Genomic DNA, 23,126 nt, shown 5'->3' with positions numbered 1-23,126 from the left:
TGCAGAAATACAGAAACCTGTAAAAGAACACTATGCACAATTATATGCCAACAAAGTGGACAACCTGAAAGAAACAGACAACTTCCAAAAACATAGAGTCCACCAAAATGGATCATGAAGAAGCATAATTTTAAGAGATCAATTGCCGGGAGTGACATTTGTTGCTGTTGCTGTCAGTTGTTAAATTGTGTCCTGCTCTTTGCAATCTCGTGGACTGTAACTCGCCAGGCTCCTCTGTTATCACTATCTCCTGGAGTTTGCTCAAATTCGTGTCCACTGAGTCGGTGATGCTATCTAATCATCTCATCTTCCGCCACCCTCTTCTCATTTTGCCTTCAATCTTTCCCAGAAGTGAAACAGAATCCATAAAAAATAAAAACTCTCCACAAAACAATCCAGGACTGGATGGTTTCACTGGGGAATTCTACCAAACGTAAGAAGAACTTACACTGATCCTTCCCAAACTCTACCAAAAGACAGAAGAGGAGAGAACACTTCCAAAGTCATTCTATGAAGCCACCATCACCTTTATATCAAAATCAGACAAAGACACTATCAAAAGAGAAAATTACAAGCCAATAACATGCTAGTAAAGTAATGCGCAAAATTCTCCAAGCCAGGCTTCAGCAATACATGAACTGTGACCTTCCAGATGTTCAAGCTGGTTTTAGAAAAGGCAGAGGAACCAGAGATCAAATTGCCAACATCTGCTCTATCATGGAAAAAGCAAGAGAGTTCCAGAAAAACATCTATTTCTGCTTTATTGACTACACCAAAGCCTTTGACTGTGTGGATCACAATAAACTGTGGAAAATTCTGAAAGAGATGAGAATACCAGACCACCGGACCTGCCTCTTGAGAAATCTGCATGCAGGTCAGGAAGCAACAGTTAGAACTGGACATGGAACAACAGACTGGTTCCAAATAGGAAAAGGAGTACGTCAACGCTGTATATTGTCACCTTGCTTATTTAACTTCTATGCAGAGTACATCATGAGAAACGCTGGACTGGAAGAAACACAAGCTGGAATGAAGATTGCCGGGAGAAATATCAATAACCTCAGATATGCAGATGACACCACCCTTATGGCCGAAAGTGAAGAGGAAATAAAAAGCCTCTTGCTGAAAGTGAAAGAGGAGAGTGAAAAAGTTGGCTTAAAGCTCAACATTCAGAAAACGAAGATCATGGCATCTGGTCCCATCACTTCATGGCAAATAGATGGGAAACAGTGGAAACAGTGTCAGACTTTATTTTGGGTGGCTCCAAAATCACTGCAGATGGTGAGTGCAGCCATGAAATTAACAGACGCTTACTCCTTGGAAGAAAAATTATGACCAACCTAGATAGTATATTCAAAAGCAGAGACATTACTTTACCGACTAAGGTCGGTCTAGTCAAGGCTATGATTCTCCCAGTGGTCATATATGGATGTGAGAGTTGGACTGTGAAGAAGGCTGAGCACCAAAGAATTGATGCTTTTGAACTGTGGTGTTGGAGAAGACTCTTGAGAGTCCCTTGGACTGCAAGGAGATCCAACCAGTCCATTCTGAAGGAGATCAGCCCTGGGATTTCTTTGGAAGGAATGATGCTAAAGCTGAAACTCCAGTACTTTGGCCACCTCATGAGAAGAGTTGACTCATTGGAAAAGACTCTGATGCTGGGAGGGATTGGGGGCCAGAGGAAAAGGGGACGACAGAGGATGAGATGGCTGGCTGGCATCACTGACTCGATGGACGTGAGTTTGGGTGAACTCCGGGAGTTGGTGATGGACAGGGAGGCCTGGTGTGCTGCGATTCATGGGGTCACAAAGAGTCAGACATTTCTGAGCGACTGAACTGAACTGAACTTTGATAAATACAGATCCAAAAATTCTCAACAAAATGGCTCTGATGGTAAAGAGTCTGCCTACAATACGGAGACCCAGGTTCAACCCTTGGGTTGAGAAGATCCTTTGGAGAAGGGAATGGCTGCCCACTCCAGTATTCTTGCTTAGAGAATCCCATGGAAAAAGAGTCAGACACAACTGGGTGACTAAGCACAGAGCACATCCTTGATAAACACAGATCCAAAATCTCTCAACAAAATACTAGCAAACCGAATCGAACAACACATAAAAAAGATCATATACCACAATCAAGTTGGATTTATCCCAGGGTCACAGCGATGGTTCAACATATGCAAATCAATCAATGTGATACACCACATCAACCAAAGGACAAAAACACATGATCATCTATCTCAAAGGATGTGGAAAAAACACCTGATAAAATTCAACATCCATTTATGATTTAAAAAAAACTCTTAACCACAGTAGCGGGAACATATCTCAGCATAATAAAACCTATTTACCACAAATCACAGCCAACATAATATTCAACAATGAAAAGTTGAAAGCCTTCCCACAAAATTCTAGAACAAGACAATGCAACTCACTTTCACCACTTAGTTTTTGTGTGTGTGTGTGGCTGCACCTCATGGCTTGTGGGATCTTAGTTCCCCAACCAGGGATTAAACCCAAGTCCATGGCAGTGAAAGTCAGGAAATTCCATCACCACTTCTATTTAACAGAGCATTGGAAATCCTAGCCACAGCAATCAGACAACAACAACGAAAAGAAATACAAGATAACCAAATTGGAAGGAAAGAGGTAAAATTGTCATTATATGCAGAAGACAGGATACTACAGAGAACCTTAAAAGACTCCACCCAAAAGCATTAGCACTAACAAACAAATTCAGCAAGGTAGCAGGATACAAAATTAACATACAGATCCGTTGCATTTCTCTACAATTAACAATGAAATATCAGAAAGGGAAAGTTTTAAAAGGTGCTTTTAAAATCACATTAAAAAAATAAAAATATTTAGAAATAAACCTGATCAAGCAGGTGATTTATATGCTGAGAATTATAAAAATACTGATAAAGGAAATTAAAGATGACTTAAAGAAGTGAAAAGGTGTACCATGCTCTTGAATTATAATTTATAGTGTTAAAATGGCCATACTATCCAAAGGAATCTACATATTTAATGCAAGCCCTGTCAAATTATCCGTCATTTTACACAAAACTAGAAAAACCCTAAAATTTATATAGGACCATAAAAGACCCAGAATTGCCAAAGCAATCCTGAGGAAAAGGAACAAAGCTGGAGGCATAAACCTTCCAGATTCAGATGATACCTCAAAGTCACAGTCAAAAACAGTATGGCATTGGGACAAAAACAGACATACAGAAAGAATCCAAAAATAAACCCACACACCCATGGCCAATTAATTTCTAAAAAGGACGTAAGAATATGCAATGGAGAAAAGTCTCTTTAACAACTGAGGGTGGCAAAATGGACAGCCACATGTAAATCCATGAAATTAGAACACTCCCTTCACATCATATATAAAAATAAACCAGAAGTGGCTGAAAGACTTAAAACAGGGCACCATAAAACTCCTAGAAAAGAACATAACCAAAACATTCTCCGACATATATAGTACCAATGTTATCTTAGGTCAGTCTCCCAAGAGAGTAGAAATAAAACCAAAAAAAAAAAAAATGGGACCTAATCAGACTTCAAGCTTTTGCACAGCAAAGGAACTAGCAAAAAGAAAAGGCAACCTACAGACCGGGAGAAAGCATTTGTAAATGATATGGCCAACAAGAGTTTAATTTCCAAAACACACAAACAGCTCATACAACTCAGTAACAAAAAAGCTAAACAACTCAATCAGAAAATGGTAGAAAATCTAAATAGACATTTCTCCAAAGACATACAGATGACCAACAGGTGCATCAAAAGATGCTCAACATCACTTTTTATTAGAGAAATGTATGTCAGAACTTAAAAATTATCTGACAAGTGAAGTACTATCTCACACTGGACAGGATGGCCATCATTAGAAAAAAAATCTACAAATAATAACTGCCAGAGGCAGTGTGGAGTAAAGGAAACCCTCCTACACTGCTGGTGGGAATATAAATTGGTGCAGCCACTATGGAAAACAGTATTGGGAGGTTCCACAAAAAACTAAAAATAGAGTTGCTATGTGATCCAGCAATTCCACTCCTGGGCATACATTCAGACTAAACTATAATTCAAAAAAATAAAAAAAATACACACACAACAATGTTCATAGCAGCACTATTTACAATAGTCAAGACACAGAAGCAACTTAAACATTCACCAACAGATAAATGGATAACAAAGATGTGGTGTTTGTCTGTATATATATGTGTGTATATATATATATATGTGTATATGTATATATGTGTGTGTGTATGTATATATATATATGCTACTGCTAAGTCGCTTCAGTCGTGTCCGACTCTGTGCGACCCCATAGATGGCCTGCGACCAGGCTCCTCTGTCCCTGGGATTATCCGGGCAAGAACACTGGAGCAAGTTGCCATGTCCTTCTCCAATGCATGAAAGTGAAAAGTGAAAGGGAAGTCGCTCAGTCCTGTCCCACTCTTAGTGACCCCATGGACTGCAGCCTACGAGGCTCCACTGTTCATGGGATTTTCCAGGCAAGAGTACTAGAGTGGGGTGCCATTGCCTTCTCCGATATATATAGATATATTTACATGTATATACACACATACATAATGAAATACTACTCAGACATAAAAAGAAATAAAATATTGCCATTTTCAGAAACATGAATGTATCCAGACATTATCATAAGTGAAGTGAAAAAGGGAAACACAAATATTATATGGTATTATTTATACATGGGATCTAAAATGACACAAATCAACTTATTTACAAAACAGAAACAGATTCACAGACATAGAAAATAAACTTAGAGTTACCAAAGGGGAAATGGAATGGGAAAGGGATAAATTAGGAGTTTGGGACCAGCAGATCCCATTATGATACAAATTATATATATATACATATATATATATATATATATAGAGAGAGAGAGAGAGAGAGTATATATATATATATATATATATATATATATATAGAGAGAGAGAGAGAGAGAGAGAGAGAGAGAGATAGAGAGAGAGAGAGAGAGAGAGAGAGTCATGCCTGACTCTATGCAACGCCATGGACAGTAGCCTGCACCAAGCTCCTCTGTCCATGGGATTTTCCAGGCAAGAGTACTGGAGTGGGTTGCCATTGCCTTCTCCAGGGAATCTTCCCGACCCAGGGATCGAACCCAGGCGTCCTGCATTGTAGACAGTCACTTTACCTTCTGAGTCACCAGGGAAGGCCAAGTGGGCCTTAGAAAGCATCACTAAGAACAAAGCTAGTGGAAGTGACGGAATTCCAGTTAGGCTATTTCAAATCCTGAAAGATGATGCTGTGAAAGTGCGGCACTCAATATGTCAGCAAATTTGGAAAACTCAGCCATGGCCACAGGACTGGAAAAGGTCACTTTACATTCTAATCCCAAAGAAAAGCAACGCCAAAGAATACTCAAACTGCTGCACAATTGCACTCATCTCACACGTAGTGAAGTAATGCTCAAAATTCTCCAAGCCAGGCTTCAGCAATACGTGAACTGTGAACTTCCAGATGTTCAAGCTGGTTTTAGAAAAGGCAGAGGAACCAGAGATAAATTGCCAACATCCGCTGGATCATGGAAAAAGCAAGAGAGTTCCAGAAAAACATCTATTTCTGCTTTATTGACTACACCAAAGCCTTTGACTGTGTGGATCACAATAAACTGTGGAAAATTCTGAAAGAGATGTGAATACCAGACCACCTGACCTGCCTCTTGAGAAACCTCTATGCAGGTCAGGAAGCAGCAGTTAGAACTGGACATGGAACAACAGACTGGTTCCAAAGAAGAAAAGGAGTACATTAGGGCTGTATATTGTCACCCTGCTTATTTAACTTCTATGCAGAGTACATCATGAGAAACGTTGGGCTGGAAGAAGCACAAGCTGGAATGAAGATTGCCGGGAGAAATATCAATAACCTCAGATATGCAGATGATACCACCTTTATGGCAGAAAGTGAAGAGGAACTAAAAAGCCTCTTGCCGAAAGTGAAAGAGGAGAGTGAAAAAGTTGGCTTAAAGCTCAACATTCCGAAAACGAAGATCATGGCACCCGGTCCCATCAGTTCGCTTCAGTTCAGTTCAGTCGCTCAGTCGTGTCTGACTCTACGCGACCTCATGAATCGCAGCACGCCAGGCCTCCGTCCATCACCAACTGCCGGAGTTCACTCAGACTCATGTCCATCGAGTCAGTGATGCCATCCAGCCATCTCATCCTCTGTCGTCCCCTTCTCCTCCTGCCTCCAATCCCTCCCAGCATCAGAGTCTTTTCCAATGAGTCAACTCTTCTCATGAGGTGGCCAAAGTACTGGAGTTTCAGCTTTAGCATCATTCCTTCCAAAGAAATCCCAGGGCTGATCTCCTTCAGAATGGACTGGTTGGATCTCCTTGCAGTCCAAGGGACTCTCAAGAGTCTTCTCCAACACCACAGTTCAAAAGCATCAATTCTTTGGCACTCAGCATTCTTCACAGTCCAACTCTCACATCCATACATGACCACTGGAAAAACCATAGCCTTGACTAGTCAGACCTTTGTTGGCAAAGTAATGTTTCTGCTTTTCAATATGCTATCTAGGTTGGTCATAACTTTTCTTCCAAGGAGTAAGCGTCTCTTAATTTCATGGCTGCAGTCACCATCTGCAGTGATTTTGGAGCCCCAAAAAATAAAGTCTGACACTGTTTCCCCATCTATTTCCCATGAAGTGATAGGACTGGATGCCATGCTCTGAGCTTTCTGAATGTTGAGCTTTAAGCCAACTTTTTCACTCTCCTCTTTCACTTTCAGCAAGAGGCTTTTTAGTTCCTCTTCACTTTCTGCCAGAAGGGTGGTGTTATCTGCATATCTGAGGTTATTGATATTTCTCCCGGCAATCTTGATTCCAGCTTGTGCTTCTTCCAGCCCAGCGTTTCTCATGATGTACTCTGCATAGAAGTTAAATAAGCAGGGTGACAGTATATAGCCTTGACGTACTTCTTTTCCTATTTGGACCCGTCTGTTGTTCCATGTCCAGTTCTAACTGTTGCTTCCTGACCTGCATATAGGTTTCTCAAGAGACAGGTCTGGTGGTCTGGTATTCACATCTCTTTCAGAATTTTCCACAGTTTTTTGTGATCCACACAGTCAAAGGCTTTGGCATAGTCAATAAAGCAGAAACAGATGTTTTTCTGGAACTCTCTTGCTTTTTCCATGATCCAGGGGATGTTGGCAATTTGATCTCTGGTTCCTCTGCCTTTTCTAAAACCAGCTTGAACATCTGGAAGTTCACGGTTCACATATTGCTGAAGCCTGGCTTGGAGAATTTTGAGCATTACTTTGCTAGCATGTGAGATGAGTGCAATTGTGTGGTAGTTTGAGCTTTCTTTGGCTTTGCCTTTCTTTGGGATTGGAATGAAAACTGACCTTTTCCAGTCCTGTGGCCACTGCTGAGTTTTCCAAATTTGCTGGCATGTTCGGTGCAGCACTTTCACAGCATCATCTTTCAGGATTTGAAATAGCTCAACCGGAATTCCATTACCTCCACTAGCTTTGTTCATAGTGATGCTTTCTAAGGCCCACTTGACATCACATTCCAGGATGTCTGGCTCTAGGTGAGTGATCACATCATCATGATTATCTGGGTCGTGAAGATCTTTTTTGTACAGTTCTTCTGTGTATTCTTGCCCCCTCTTCTTAATATCTTCTGCTTCTGTTAGAGCCATACCATTTCTGTCCTTTATCGAGTCCATCTTTGCATGAAATGTTCCCTTGGTATCTCTAATTTTCTTGAAGAGATCTCTAGTCTTTCCCATTCTGTTGCTGAGGAAGGCTTTCTTATCTCTTCTTGCTTCTCTTTGGTCCCATCACTTCATGGGAAATAAATGGGAAAACAGTGGAAACAGTGTCAGACTTTATTTTGGGGGGCTCCAAAATCACTGCAGATGGTGACTGCAGCCATGACATTAAAAGATGCTTACTCCTTGGAAGAAAAGTTATGATCAACCTAGATAGCATGTTGAAAAGCAGAGACAGTAATTTGCCAACAAAGGTCCATCTAGTCAAGGCTATGGTTTTTCCAGTGGTCATGTATGGATTTGAGAGTTGGACTGTGAAGAAGGCTGAGGGCTGAAGAATTGATGCTTCTGAACTGTGGTGTTGGAGAAGACTCTTGAGAGTCCCTTGGACTGCAAGGAGATCCAACCAGTCCATTCTAAAGGAGATCATCCCTGGGATTTCTTTGGAAGGAATGATGCGAAAGCTGAAACTGCAGTACTTTGGCCACCTCATGCAAAGCGTTGACTCATTGGAAAATACCCTTATGCTGGGAGTGATTGGGGGCAGTAGGAGAAGGGGACGACAGAGGATGAGATGGCTGGGTGGCATCACTGACTCGATGTACATGAGTCTGAGTGAACTCCGGGAGTTAGTGATGGACAGGGAGGCCTGGCATGCTGCGATTCATGGCGTCGCAGAGTCAGACACGACTGAGTGACTGAAGTGAACTGAACTGATATACATACATATATATATATATATATATATAACAGATAAACAATGTCCTACTATAGAGGACTATACTAGGGAACTATATTCATACTTTATATGGAATAGATTATGAAAAAGAATATATATAGGGATTGAAACCAGTTTTCCTGCATTGCAGGCTGATTCTTACCATCTGAGCCACCAGGGAAACCTTGGTTGTTCAGCCAGCCAGTCGTGTCAGATGCTTGTGACCCCATGGACTGCACCACACCAGGCCTCCCTGTCCCTCACGATCTCCCAGAGTTTGCCCATGTTCATGTTCATTGTATCAGTGATACTGTCCAGCCATTTCATCTTCTGATGCCCTCTTCTCCTTTGCCCTTGATCGTTCCCAGCATCAGGGACTTTTCCAATGAGTCATCTGTGGGCATCCGATGACCAAAATACTGGCGCTTCAGCTTCAGCATCAGTCCTTCCAGTGAATATTCAGGGATGATCTCCTTTAAGATTGGCTGGTTTTATATCCTTGCTGTCCAAGGAATTTTCAGGAGTCTTCTCCAGCACCACAGTACAAAGGCATCAACTTCTGGCATTCTGCATTCTTGAAGGTCCAGCTCTCACAACTGTATGTGACCACTGGGAAGACCACAGCCTTGACTATACAGACCTTTGTCAGCTGAGTAATGTCTTTCCTTTTCAACACACTGTCTAGGTTGGCCATAGCTTTCCTGCCAAGAAGCAACCATCTTCTGATTTCATGGCTGCAGGCACCATGTGCAGTGACTTTGGAGCCCAAAAAGAGGAAATCAGTCACTTCTTCCACATTTTCCCCTTCTATTTGCTGTGCAATAATGGGAACAGATGCCATGATCTTAGTTTTTTTAATATTTAGTCTTACGTTTAGTGTTAGCCAGTGAAAGCTGGCTCTTTCACTATTCTTCACCCTCATTATAAAGAGACTCTTTAGCTCCTCTTTGCTTTCTGCCATTAGAGTGGTTATCATCTGCATATCTGAGGTTGATGTTTCTCCCACTTATCTTGATTCCAGCTTATAACTCGTCCAGCCCAGCATTTTTCATGATGTGCTCAGTGTACAGATTAAACAAACAGGGTGACAGCAGATAGCCCTGCAGTACTCCTTCCTCAATCCTGAACTAATCAGCTGTCCCATACAGGATTCTAACTGTTGCCTCTTGATCTGCATACAGGCTTCTCAGGAGACAGGTAAGATAGTCTGGTATTCCCATCTCTCTAAGAGCTTTCCACCGTTTGTCATGATCCACACAGTCAAAGGCTTTAGTGTAGTTGATGAAACACATAGATGTTTTTCTGAAATCCCCTTGCTTTCTCTATAATTCAGCAAATGTTGGCACTTTAGTTTCTTCCTTTTCTAAACCCAGCTTGGACATCTGGAAGTTCTTGGTTCACATAATGCTGAAACCTAGCATGCAAGATTTTAAGCATCACCTTACTGGCATGGGAGATAAGTGCAACTGTCCAATGGTCAGCACATTCTCTGGTACTACCCTTCTTAGGAATTCGGATGAGGACTGACCTTTTCCAGTCCTGTGGCCACTGTGGGTCTGACAGATTTGCTGACATAATGAATGCAAAACCTTGATGGCATCCTCCTTTGGGATTTGAATAGTTCTGCTACAATTTCATCACATTCACTAGCTTTATTAACAGCAGCACTTCTTAAGGCCCATTTGACATCACACTCCAGAATGTCTGGCTTTGGGCGACTACCATCATAATCCAGTTCATTAAGATCTGTTTTATACAGTTCTTCCATGTACACACACACACACACACACACACACACACACACACACACACACAGAGCTAACACTCCTTGAGTTACAGGAACAACAAACTCTAGGGAGACCGAAGTCTTTGGAAGCTCTTATAAGGCAGCTAAAACTGGAAAACTGTCTATCTGAAGAAAATGTCAAGAGTATAGAAACCATTTCACAACATAAGTTACTATGATATGGACTAAAGAGGTTTTAAAGTTTGTAACTTTTATGTAAGGTTTCTGTTTGCCAAATTGAATTATATGTAAAGTAAACTTTTTCCTGTGTAAAGTTCTTAACCTTAATGAAGCTAAGCAAGTGCTCTAATGTTATGAACTACATCCTGTTCTCATTATGCTCATTTTTGAGAAAAACTAGAGAGTTGTTGGGCAGAAGACATTTCATTACTTGTTAATTTTCCAAATTTAAAGGAAAAATGTAGTGAATAAATAATATGATTAAGTTATAAAGTGAGAGAACACGGGTATGGTAAATAAGAGCCCAGCACAGGAGTCAGGCTCAAGCATCAGTGCTGGTTCTGAACTAAGAAGTGGCTTGGACAAGTTAGTCACAAGACTGAGTCTCAGTCTCTAATTTGTAAAAGGAGGGCACTTGACTAGATCTCTAACACAGTCTGTTTCTTTACAGTTCCTTTCCTTTCTATATGATAATCTTATACTTACACAAAACCACATGCTGGCTAGAATTTTATATTATTAACTGTTGGATTTGTCTCAATAGTTACTAAATTCCATGTTACATGACCTTTTATCTTGTACAGGAAAATACTCCTGTTATCATTTTATTCCAGTAGAACTAAAATAAGGAGTCAATCATTAGCCCAGTCCTTAGGAGAGGTACTTTAAACTTCAAAGACTATGTATCTTCTACGTGGCTGACCATCATCAGTTCAGTTCAGTTGCTCAGTCGTGTCTGACTCTTTGCGACCCCATGAACCACAGCATGCCAGGCCTCCCTGTCCATCACCAACTCCCGGAGTTCACTCAAACTCACATCCATCGAGTTGGTGATGCCATCTAACCATCTCATCCTCTGTTGTCCCATTCTCCTGCCTTCAACTTTTCCCAGCATAACGGTCTTTTCCAATGAGTTAGCTCTTTGCATCAGGTGGCCAAAGTATTGAAGTTTCAGCTTCAGTGTCAGTCCTTCCAATCAATATTCAGGACTGATTTCCTTTAGGATTAACTGGTTTGATCTCCTTGCAGTCCAAGGGACTCTCAAGAGTCTTCTCCAGAGCCACCATTTAAAAGCATCAATTCTTAGGCACTCAGCTTTCTTTATAGTCCAACTCTCACATCCATACATGACTTCTAGAAAAACCATAGCTTTGACAAGACAGACTTTTGTTGGCAAAGTAACGTCTCTGCTTTTTAATACAGTGTCTAGGTTTGTCAAAGCTTTTCTTCCAAGGAACAAATGTCTTTTAATTTCATGGCTGCAGTCACCATCTACAGTGATTCACCATCAGAAATATACCCTTCCGAAAACATATTATTCTCACTTGCTAATTTAAGTAAATCTTAGAAATACTGTGTCAGAATCCCCCCTCCAAAATGTTTTATCAGAATTCTATTATCCAAAATGGGCTTTCCCAGGTGGCTCAGTCATAGAGAATTGCCTGCCAATGCAGGGGACGCAGGTTCAATCACTGAGTTAGGAAGACCTCTGGAGGAGTAAATGGCACCCCACTCCAGCATTCTTGCCTGGAGAATCCCATGGACAGAGGAGCCTGGCAGGTTGCAGTCAAGAGTCGCAATGAGTCAGACACAACTGAGTGACTGAGTACACACTTGGGAATTGTTAACTTTACAAATATGCTATTTACATAGAGTAGTATAATACAATTACTCTTACATCTTTATTAAGTTTATTCTTGGGATATTTATTATTTGTTTTTTTGCTGATCTTATTGTAAAGGAGATAACTTTTGCCATCATATTTTGTAACTAGTTATTGCTGACTCTGAGAGCAACTACCACTTTTGGTAAATGTCTCAGTAAATTACCTTTATTTTCTAGGTCTGCAATCTATTATCTTCAAATAGTACTTAATTTATCTGTATCTTTTCAGTAGTTTCAGGTTTCATTCTTAGTATTTTAGCTAGAATTTCTAAAACTCTGTTGTAACATTGATATAATACACAATGCTATTTTGTTCTTGATTTTAACAGGATTGCCTTTATTGTTGTCTATGACTTCACTGATGTCCTGTCAAAGGGCTTGCTACTTTCTTGACCATAGTTGATGACTCACTGCATTTCACAACTGCTCTTTTTCATAGTTGTTCTTTTTCCTCCAGGGTGATATTAACTATTTACACCAGGTTGGAAGGGACATTGGACCCTTGCTTCTTTTGCCATACAACCATAGCCTATTGGTCAGTTTGCCCTTTCCCATGCCTAGCTATGTCAGATCCTCAAGAAGAGAAGGTGGACATTTCTTATATATTTCCCAGGTGGTCATGTACTAATCAGATGGCAAAAAAAATGTATCAGTTAGTAATTATTTTTAAATTCAGTGTCAAAGAGTAGAATTCCTTCCACGTTCTTGCAAATGATTGACTCAATTTTAGTTTACTGTACTCTTACCTTCTTTTTTAATGTCTTAATCGGCATTTTATTGTTGAAACTATTTAGAATAGCTAAATTGATGTTATTAGGTCCTAGAAGTTCTGTCATTTTCAAAAGTGAAATCCAAGTTACTTTTGTGAACTGATTTGGTTTTAGTATTTGAATTAGTAGTCTGCCTATTTAACATGTGCAATTTTTTTACATTTAGCAGAAATAATCAGGATAAACCTCAATTATTCTTTTAACTTTCCTAAAGATCTGGCCTACAGTACCTTTTAGAACTAACACCCAAAAAAGATGTCCTTTTCATTCTAGGGGACTGGAATGCAAAAGTAGGAAGTCAAGAAACACCTGGAGTAACAGGCAAACTTGGCCTTGGAGTATGGAATGAAGCAGGGCAAAAGCTAATAGAGTTTTGCAAGAGAACACAATGGTCATAGCAAACACCTTCTTCCAACAATACAAGAGAAGACTCTACACGTGGACATCACCAGACGGTCAACACCAAAATCAGATTGATTATATTCTTTGCAGCAAAAAAAAGATGGAGAAGCTCTATATAGTCAGCAAAAACAAGACAGGGAGCTGACTGTGGCTCAGATCATGAACTCCTTATTGCCAAATTCAGACTCAAATTGAAGAAAGTAGGGAAAACCACTATGCCATTCAGGTATGACCTGAATCAAATTCCTTATGATTATACAGTGGAGGTAAGAAATAGACTTAAGGGACTAGATCTGATAGAGTTCCTGATGAACTATGGATGGAGGTTTGTGACACTGTACAGGAGACAGGAATCAAGACCATCCCCATGGAAAAGAAATGCAAAAAAGCAAAATGGCTATCTGAGGAGGCCTTACAAATAGCTGTGAAAAGAAGAGCAGCGAAAAGCAAAGGAGAAAAGGAAAGATATAAGCATCTGAATGCAGAGTTCCAAAGAATAGCAAGGAGAGATAAAGCCTTCTTCAGTGATCAATGCAAAGAAATAGAGGAAAACAACAGAATGGGAAAGACTAGAGATTTCTTCAAGAAAATCAGAGATACCAAGGGAACATTTCATGCAAAGATGGGCTCGATAAAAGACAGAAATGGTATGAATCTAACAGAAGCAGAAGATATTAAGAAGAGGTGGCAAGAATACACGGAAGAACTGTACAAAAAAGATCTTCACAACCAAGATAATCATGATGATGTGATCACTCACCTAGAGCCAGACATTCTGGAATGTGAAGTTAAGTGGACCTTAGAAAGCATCACTACGAACAAAGCTAGTGGAGGTGACGGAATTCCGGTTGAGCTGTTTCAAATCCTGAAAGAGGATGCTGTGAAAGTGCTGCACCGAACATGCCAGCAAATTTGGAAAACTCAGCAGTGGCCACAGGACTGGAAAAGGTCAGTTTTCATTCCAATCCCAAAGAAAGGCAATGCCAAAGAATGCTCAAACTACCACACAATTGCACTCATCTCACATGTTAGTAACATAACGCTCAAAATTCTCCAAGCCAGGCTTCAGCAATATGTGAACCGTGAACTTCCAGATGTTCAAGCTGGTTTTAGAAAAGGCAGAGGAACCAGAAATCAAATTGCCAACATCCGCTGGATCATGGAAAAAGCAAGAGAGTTCCAGAAAAACATCTATTTCTGTTTTATTGACTATGCCAAAGCCTTTGACTGTGTGGATCACAACAAACTGTGGGAAATTCTGAAAGAGATGAGAATACCAGACCACCTGACGTGCCTCTTAAGAAATCTGTATGCAGGTCAGGAAGCAACAGTTAGAACTGGACATGGAACAACAGACTGGTTCCAAATAGGAAAAGGAGTACAATGAGGCTGTATATTGTCACCCTGCTTATTTAACTTCTATGCAGAGTACATCATGAGAAACGCTGGGCTGGAAGAAGCACAAGCTGGAATCAAGATTGCCGGGAGAAATATCAGTAACCTCAGATATGCAGATGACACCACCCTTCTGGCAGAAAGTGAAGAGGAACTAAAAAGCCTCTTGCTGAAAGTGAAAGAGGAGAGTGAAAAAGTTGGCTTAAAGCTCAACATTCAGAAAACGAAGGTCATGGCATCCAGTCCCATCACTTCATGGGAAATAGTTGGGGAAACAGTGAAAACAGTGTCAGACTTTATTTTGGCGGGCTCCAAAATCACTGCAGATGGTGACTGCAGCCATGAAATTAAAAGACGCTTACTCCTTGGAAGGAAAGTTATGACCAATCTAGACAGCATGTTGAAAAGCAGACATTACTTTGCAAACAAAGGTCCGTCTAGTCAAGGCTATGGTTTTTCCAGTGGTCATGTATGGATGTGAGAGTTGGACTGTGAAGAAAACTTAGCGCTGAACAATTGATGCTTTTGAACTGTGGTGTTGGAGAAGACTCTTGAGAGTCCCTTGGACTGCAAGGAGATCCAACCAGTCCATTCTACAGGAGATCAGCCCTGGGATTTCTTTGGAAAGAATGATTTTAAAGAGGAAACTCCAGTACTTTGGCCACCTCATGTGAAGAGTTAACTCACTGGAAAAGACTCTGATGCTGGGAGGGATTGGGAGCAGGAGGAGAAGGGGACGACAGAGGATGAGACGGCTGGATGGCATCACCGACTCGATGAACGTGAGTTTGAGTGAACTCCGGGAGCTGGTGGGATGGACAGGGAGGCCTGGCGTGCTGCAATTCATGGGGTCGCAAAGAGTCAGACATGACTGAGCAACTGAACTGAACTGAACTGAAAGATCTGGCCAGTGCGTAGTTAAGCTGGAAACAGAAAACCCAAGTATCTTCTGGAAAACAATGAAACACTATGAAATTTTGTTGCAAATATTCATTTTGATCAAAACAAGTCATATTTTCATTCCCATATCAAAATAAAATGGATTTATAAAGATGAATTCATTTTTAACATTCTTTGTTTTTATCTTTTGCGAACACACAGACACGATATGATTAAGCCTAAGCAAAGATGAGAAGAAATTTTGTAGAAGAAAATGTATCCCATTTTCTGAGAATTTTGGCTCCTTAATTTAAAATTATCATTTATAATAAAAGAACACATGAAATAAGATTAATTTCTACACTCAAGTATTCATGGTCAAGAAAACAGTTTTCTTTCTTAAATGCTTTTATTTAAACACTCTTCTAATTGGACAGTTAATGCTAATTTCATGAACTGCAGCAGTCAATAACCTATTATGTAATGACAATAGAGGCTAACTATCACGGCATTCAGTCTTCAACAACAATTTAACACACTGAGTGGCACTACAGCATAAGCAAGGAATTATATTTAATTATTTAAGGATTATATTTAAGTATTTTTAGAATCCTCTTTAAAAATCTATAATATTTTGTTTTTTCACTTTAAAATTTATTGAACATAGTTAACAACTGTATAATATGTAAAAGTGCTATGTTTGGCATCAGAAGCATAAATAACATATAAAACATGTTTTATTCCACTCATGTCATAATTTCAAAGAGGAAAACAGAAATAACTATACAGGAAATAACAGATTTTTATATATAGTTATTTTCTGAAGAATTTCTGCTAAGAATAATTCCTCTGGTTTAGGACAATTATGTCATATGTAAAATTCAGCTCTACCCGTCCTGTAGTAGAATTTTTATTTATCATGAAGACATTTCTAAAAACAGTTCCTTGGGTGACATGGCCTGCCATGCAGCAGCAGGCTTCCTGGAGCTAAGAGAATAAGGCTTTCAGCCAATGAGACAGCCTAGTTATTATTTAAGGACTGCTGGAGGTCTGTTGTTTCTAAAATGTATCAGTGAGATAATAATTATAAAAGATACATTATCTAACTAGCATACACATGAGTCAGTCATGTACTTATTCGCTCCAATCTGTGGTATCTCCAAAGCCATTGTCTTTAGCTTCCTTAAACACTTTGGAGAAACTGAGACAACACAGCGTAAGTGCCATCTAGTGGTACAGGGTTTCCTAACTGCATTAAGAATCCAGAGAAGGAAAACATCGTTTCTAGGGGAATGATAACAGGGAAGGCTTTTAGATGAGCTAATAGATCCTGAAGATACTATAGTTATTTCAAGAGTTAACTGGGGGTCAGGAGCATAGGGTGTATTGACAGAACACAGAGAAAAGTATATGGCTAATACAGCCAGCTTATGTATAGGAATAGTGGACGATATGACTAGAAAAATAGTTGTGAGCGTGAAAGTCACTTAGTCGTGTCCAACTCTTTGCAACCCCATGGACTATATACAGTTCAAGGAAAAATGGCTGGATCAAAATATAAAACTCTGGTGGGGGAGAGTCTACTCTCTATCCTATGGGCAACAGAGTGCAGTCATCCATCCCATCAACATTCACTGAATAATAACTACGTCTGAGCACTGTATTAGTTTCTGGGTATACAGTGACAAACAAAGCAAACACGGTTCCAACCCTCATGGAAATTTCAAAGTAGACAAACATTAAAAGAAAGCGGCATCAAAACTTCCGAGCAGAAAAGGAATGGAGAGCCAAAAGACTTGAGTTTGTAGCCCAGCTCAACCACTTACAGGAAGTCATTTAACCTCTGAGTCTGTAGAAAAACAGAACTACCCTGCTTATTTCACAGTGTTGCACTGAAGAGAAAATTACATTAATGTATATAATATACATGAATCTGTTTTCTCAGACTGTAATATTCTGCACAAATGTAGAGCATAATGATGAAAACAGTATTTTAGAACAAATGTTCTGGTAGAGGTATGCAAAATAAAATGAAAAATGAAAATGGATATAAGGAATTTTTAAAAACCACTAACTCTAGGAAGTTACTTTATAGAATTTACTCAGCAATATAAAAATAATCCATTACAGCATACCTGAAATGGCAATCTTTCCTCTACAAGCTGTCCGTTCTTTACTTTCAAAATTCTCACTGTCAAAAGAAAATAAAAACCTAATGAAAAAACAAAGATCTTCTCTAATTAGCAATTGTTTTAACAATCTTTCTTAAATGCCTAAATACTAAAAATAAACACATATCCTGGAATAACAATGACTTCCAGTTAATATAAACTATTTGACTCAAATTTTGTGATGTTTAGTCAACAGCTAGCTGCCTTTAAAAGAAATAGGGCCATTCTCTCTGATTTTTTTATATAACCTGTACTTTCCCTGATGATTGCATATTAGCTTACTCTACAATGAAAGTCTTTTGTGACCTCTTACATTTGTAAACAAGATATGCCATATTTACACAAGTCCTAGGAAGTATATCTTGGGTAAGCATTTCATAAATTACATTTCTAGCTTACCAGATTACAGTCATCTGAAAAAGTTAATAAATAAACTTTCTAACCATGAGCTTGCCACCAAAGAGTATATTATCCCTATAAAATCTCCAACAAACATTTAAAAAATTACTCTCTGCTACATATTCATGTGCAAGTAATATTGTAATTTATTTCCCTGAAGCTTTAAACACTAAGCATATATCAAAACAATAAATTAACTAAGGTGGCAAAGGAAGGGAGTGGCCCTCTACAGAGAATAAATGTGGAGAGGAAAACATTACCATGACAATAGAAAATGTCTCAGAGGAAATTCTTGGGATATAAGACACTTCCAGGTTTGAATGTAGACTATACTATTATCATAATTTTTTTTTCAAAATAGTTATTTCCATTCAGTTCAGTAGCTCAGTCGTGTCCGACTCTTTGTGACCCCATGAATCTCAGCACACCAGGCCTTCCTGTCCATCACCATCTCCCAGAGTTCACTCAGACTCACGTCCATCGAGTAGGTGATGCCATCTAGCCATCTCACCCTCTGTCGTCCCCTTCTCCTCCTGCCCCCAATCCCTCCCAGCATCAGAGTCTTTTCCAATGAGTCAACTCTTTGCATGAGGTGGCCAAAGTATTGGAGTTTCAGCTTTAGCATCATTCCTTCCAAAGAACACCCAGGACTGATCTCCTTTAGAATGGACTGGTTGGATCTCCTTGCAGTCCAAGGGATTCTATTTCCATTACACCAAATCAATCCCATCTCTAAACAGTTCTCCAATATCCTGTTTCCTAATAAATAACCTACATTTAGAGATTAGCATTCCATTTCTAGAGCAATGTATCCAGGAGTATTCTGTGCACTCTTTTTTGTTTTGTCTCTATTCAATTTGGTTAGCCAATTAACTGCCAGTTAATTTAATTAGGTACCTCAAGTATGTGATAAGATAGAAGCTTCATTTGAATACTGTTTTGATTCTAAAAGGGCTTTTGGAGAAAGACTGAGTAGGAGTGTGAAGTGTATCTAAGTTTCAGAAGAGTATGACACATCCTATGCACACGTCAGTAGCCTTGCTAAAAAGCCTGCACATAATATTCATTACCATGCATCAAATTTTAAAACAAAATATATCATCCTACTTTTTGTTTAACTCTCTTATTGGATTAAGCCTGTAAGTATTACAGGTGAAATATATTCCAAAGGAGCAAAAATAATTTACTGAGGTACTTAAGGTCAGTAAGCCTATACGGGACATTTATATATATAGTATTTATATAATTTATATATAGAGAATTTATAGAATCTAGCACTAAGTATAACTTAAGTAATATAGTAGACTTAAAGCCATAAATTCTCAGGATCCTATCTAATAATTTTGTGGTTACACTGGTATTTAAATTAAAACAGGGAATTCACTCAGTGAAAAATAGAAGTACTCATTATTTCAAAATAATGTTTTGTTGAATCATAAATTTTAAAGAGTCAAGTTCAATATTTCATAGACAAGTTCAGTTTGTCATGTTGGGGAATACCAGCTGGCTTATTAGGTCATCAGAGTGAAAAATTCAACTGAATAGTCTACTATGTTGTGAAATTATATACTGAAAGGCCAACTAGAAATCAAACACAAATCTCAATTTCCTCAAATTGGTACAAGAAACACAGTATAAACACAGTTGGCTGGCATTTGTAAGTAAATATTTCTAAAAATATCTCCTATATGAGCAATGCATAAATTCTTCAAAATATTTATTTCAGTGAAAAAATACAAGGAAGCTCTAATACAGTGAGTAACTTCAGTATTATGGAATAGGTCATAGATTACGCTAAAATTTAAATCCACTAGGCATTATTAAATTGGATTAAATTTAAGGCTTTGGCAGACAAGTGAAATTCTAAAATACTAGAAACACCAAAAGCAACTGGCTGAATATTTACCAAAAAAATTTTCCCACTCTAAATTATTCAACCACTTGGCAAGGGTATAGCTTTTTTCCCCTAACTGTAAATTACCTGCATAGAAAAGTCCTTTTCAGGACTAGTCAACAAATTTATTATACACAAATATTATCAAACTATAATATAAATCCAATTAACCATATAATCAGTCGTATCCGACTCTTTGTGACCCCCATGGACTGTAGCCTACCAGGCTCCATCCATGAGATTTTCCAGGCAAGAACACTGGAGTGGGTTGCCATTTCTTTCTCCAGAGGATCTTCCTGACCCAGGGATCGAACCCGGATCTCCCGCATTGCAGGCAGACGCTTTACTGTCTGAGTCACCAGGGAAACCCCCCATAATATAAATCCAATTAACCATATAATCTTACAGAATAATTAAGTCTGCCTTTAAAAAATTAAGAGATGAAGTAATCCAGCCTCATGTTTCAGAAGCTTGAATTATTTTCAATTCAAATAACTCAATTGCTATTTAGTGTGCTAAAACGTGATGTTTTCTAATTAATCCAAATTGACAACAAAATTGTTAAACATTATCTATTTAACAATGTGCTACTGTAGCTAATGGTTTGCTACAGTTAAATAAATACTTGCTTTAAAATCTGCAATGTTAATGCCAATTCTAAATGCTACAATTAGCCAGTCTGAAGAAAAAGCAAATAACCATAAAAATCACTCAATCAAAAGAACAGCTATATAACAGTGTAACTTATTCTTATCAACCTGGTTTAGAGAATTATTTTGGTAAGATTTGTAAAAGCTAATTTAAAAGACAAATAAAAATATAAAAGACAAATTTTTAACTATTTTATTAACATACTTCTGCCTGTAGGTAAATAAAATGACCAACAGAGGGTGCCAATCAGCCACTTTGTTGCTCAAAAATCTGTATTAAAATTAGCAGAGTAAATATAGTTTACCTCATTTTATATTGTTCCATATTGGAATTTACAATAGCACTGCCTTCCAGAGTTAACAAAATACATTAAGAAATGACACATGATGAAAGTATTATTTTCTTAACGAAGCACTAGAAGAATTCTAAATAGGACTCTATTATTTAAAAGCAGGTTATAAAAATCCTTCACCCCTCACTCAGAAATGCTTAACATGGAATTTTAAGCCATGTAAAACTATGTGGTATAAATTCAATACGTTCATAAGTATGTTAAGTTGGGAAGATGAGTTTTCTACTTTAAATCTTGAAATAACCTAGTTTCAACAGACACCAAACAATATGAAGTTTAAAAAAGTAAAACCAGTAATGTCTTTAATATACCATATTGTACTGCAGAAATACCAGGAGTACATAATTTCACTGGCAATCTACACTTTTAGCCTTTATTTTTGTTTATGTTATAGTATATAAGTAACTAACTAAACTAGTCAATTGGAGTGTAAGAAACTATTTAGCTTTGTGGCATTATTAAAATCACAATCATGTTGAATGATACATATAATTAGGTCCTATAAATATCTTTGACTAGTATTATTTTCACAAAGTCAAATAAAGTTTCAAGAAGATAGACTCGTGGGTTAGGCCAGGAGAGAACATTATTGCTAAAATGTAAGTTCTGTAAGAATAGGAATTCTGGGGGCTTCCCTGGCAGCTCACTGGTGAAGAATCCACCTGCCAATGCAGTAGACATAGGTTTGGTCCCTGATCCAGGAAGATCCCACATGCCGTGGAGCAACTAAGATCATGCACCGACTATGAAGCCTGTGCTCCAAAGCCCGGGAGCCACAACCGCCAGAGCTGTGTGCACGCTCCACAACAAGAGCAGCCACTGCAATGAGAAGTCCACGCACCTCAGCAAAGCACAGCCCCCGGTCACCGCAACCAGAGAAAAGCTCATGCAGCAATGATGACCCAGTACAGCCAAAAATAAATAAAATTATTTAAAAAAAAAGAATAGTATTTCGGCCTATTTTGTTCACTGCTCAATCACCAGTGCCCAATATATAACTCAGTACAGTCTAAGGAACTCAACAAACGTTTAGTGAATATCAAATGAAGTAAAATAGGATATGGTCATTTTGGTGGAGCAAGTCCTATAGGTGTGACTCTTACCCATTAATAACTAGTTAGTAAGTTGCTGTTAACCTCTCAGACTCAGCATCCTCATCTGTAAATGGTGGGAAGTAGTTATCTAATAGCTACTGAATGAAATAATATTTTTAATGTATTCTGTATCATTTTTAGTGTTAGTTGCTAAGTCATGTCTGACTCTGCAACCCCATGGACTATAGCCTGCCAGGCTCCTCTTATCCATGGAATTCTCCAGGCCAGAATCCTGGAATGGATAGCCATTCCCTTCTCCAGGGGATTTTTCCAACCCAGGGATTGAACCCATATCTCCTGCACTGCAGCAGATTCTTTACCATCTGAACCACTGGCGAAGCCCTAGTATTTGTGTATCGTTCTCAGGAAGGTCCATGAAAACCAGGATTATTTTGTGAGCATTTGTGGCTTTAGTATTAATTTGTGGCTTTAGTATTAATTTGAAGCTTACATGGAAGAGGCACTAAATCATTTGTTAAAGTGATCAGAGTATGACTTCCCAGTTTCTACAAGATAATGATAGACAGTGATAGTGATAGTGAAGTCGCTCACTCGTGTCCGACTCTTTGCGATCCTGTGGACTGTAGGCCACCAGGCTCCTCCGTCCATGGGATTTCCCAGGCAAGAATACTGGAGTGGGTTGCCATTTTCTTCTCCAGGGGATCTTCCAGACCCAGGGATCAAACCTGGGTCTCCCTCATTGCAGGTAGATGCTTTAACCTCTGAGCCACCAGGGAAGATAATGATAGTCACCTAAATTGGAATCTTTTCTAGAATCCTATAAAAAGTTTCACATCAACAAGGAAAGCAAATAAAATCATCTATGGCCCAAACCAACAGCATAACTAGAAATTAGACTTCAATTTACAACTGAAAACAACAGAGCCAGCTCCTGCAGGCCTCACCCAAATAGTCAGGTATTGCAAAACACTTGACCATCTGATGCAAAGAGCTGACTCACTGGAAAAGACCTGATCCTGGGAAAGATTGAAGGCAG

General features: G+C 38.9%; 1 protein-coding gene across 1 annotated transcript in view; it reads right to left on the bottom strand.

The window, feature by feature from the left end:
* Positions 1-23,126, bottom strand: part of RTKN2 (rhotekin 2) — a 127,763-nt gene that overhangs the window by 69,164 nt on the left and 35,473 nt on the right. Inside the window, exon 4 of the mRNA XM_068982337.1 lies at positions 17,704-17,759. Within this exon, the coding sequence (XP_068838438.1) occupies positions 17,704-17,759 (56 nt within the window). The remainder of the gene's footprint in view (positions 1-17,703; positions 17,760-23,126) is intronic.

This window comes from Capricornis sumatraensis, chromosome 10, assembly GCF_032405125.1.
Source record: "Capricornis sumatraensis isolate serow.1 chromosome 10, serow.2, whole genome shotgun sequence".
NCBI classification, from domain to species: Eukaryota; Metazoa; Chordata; class Mammalia; order Artiodactyla; family Bovidae; genus Capricornis; species Capricornis sumatraensis.
This window is presented reverse-complemented; position numbering and strand designations above follow the sequence as displayed.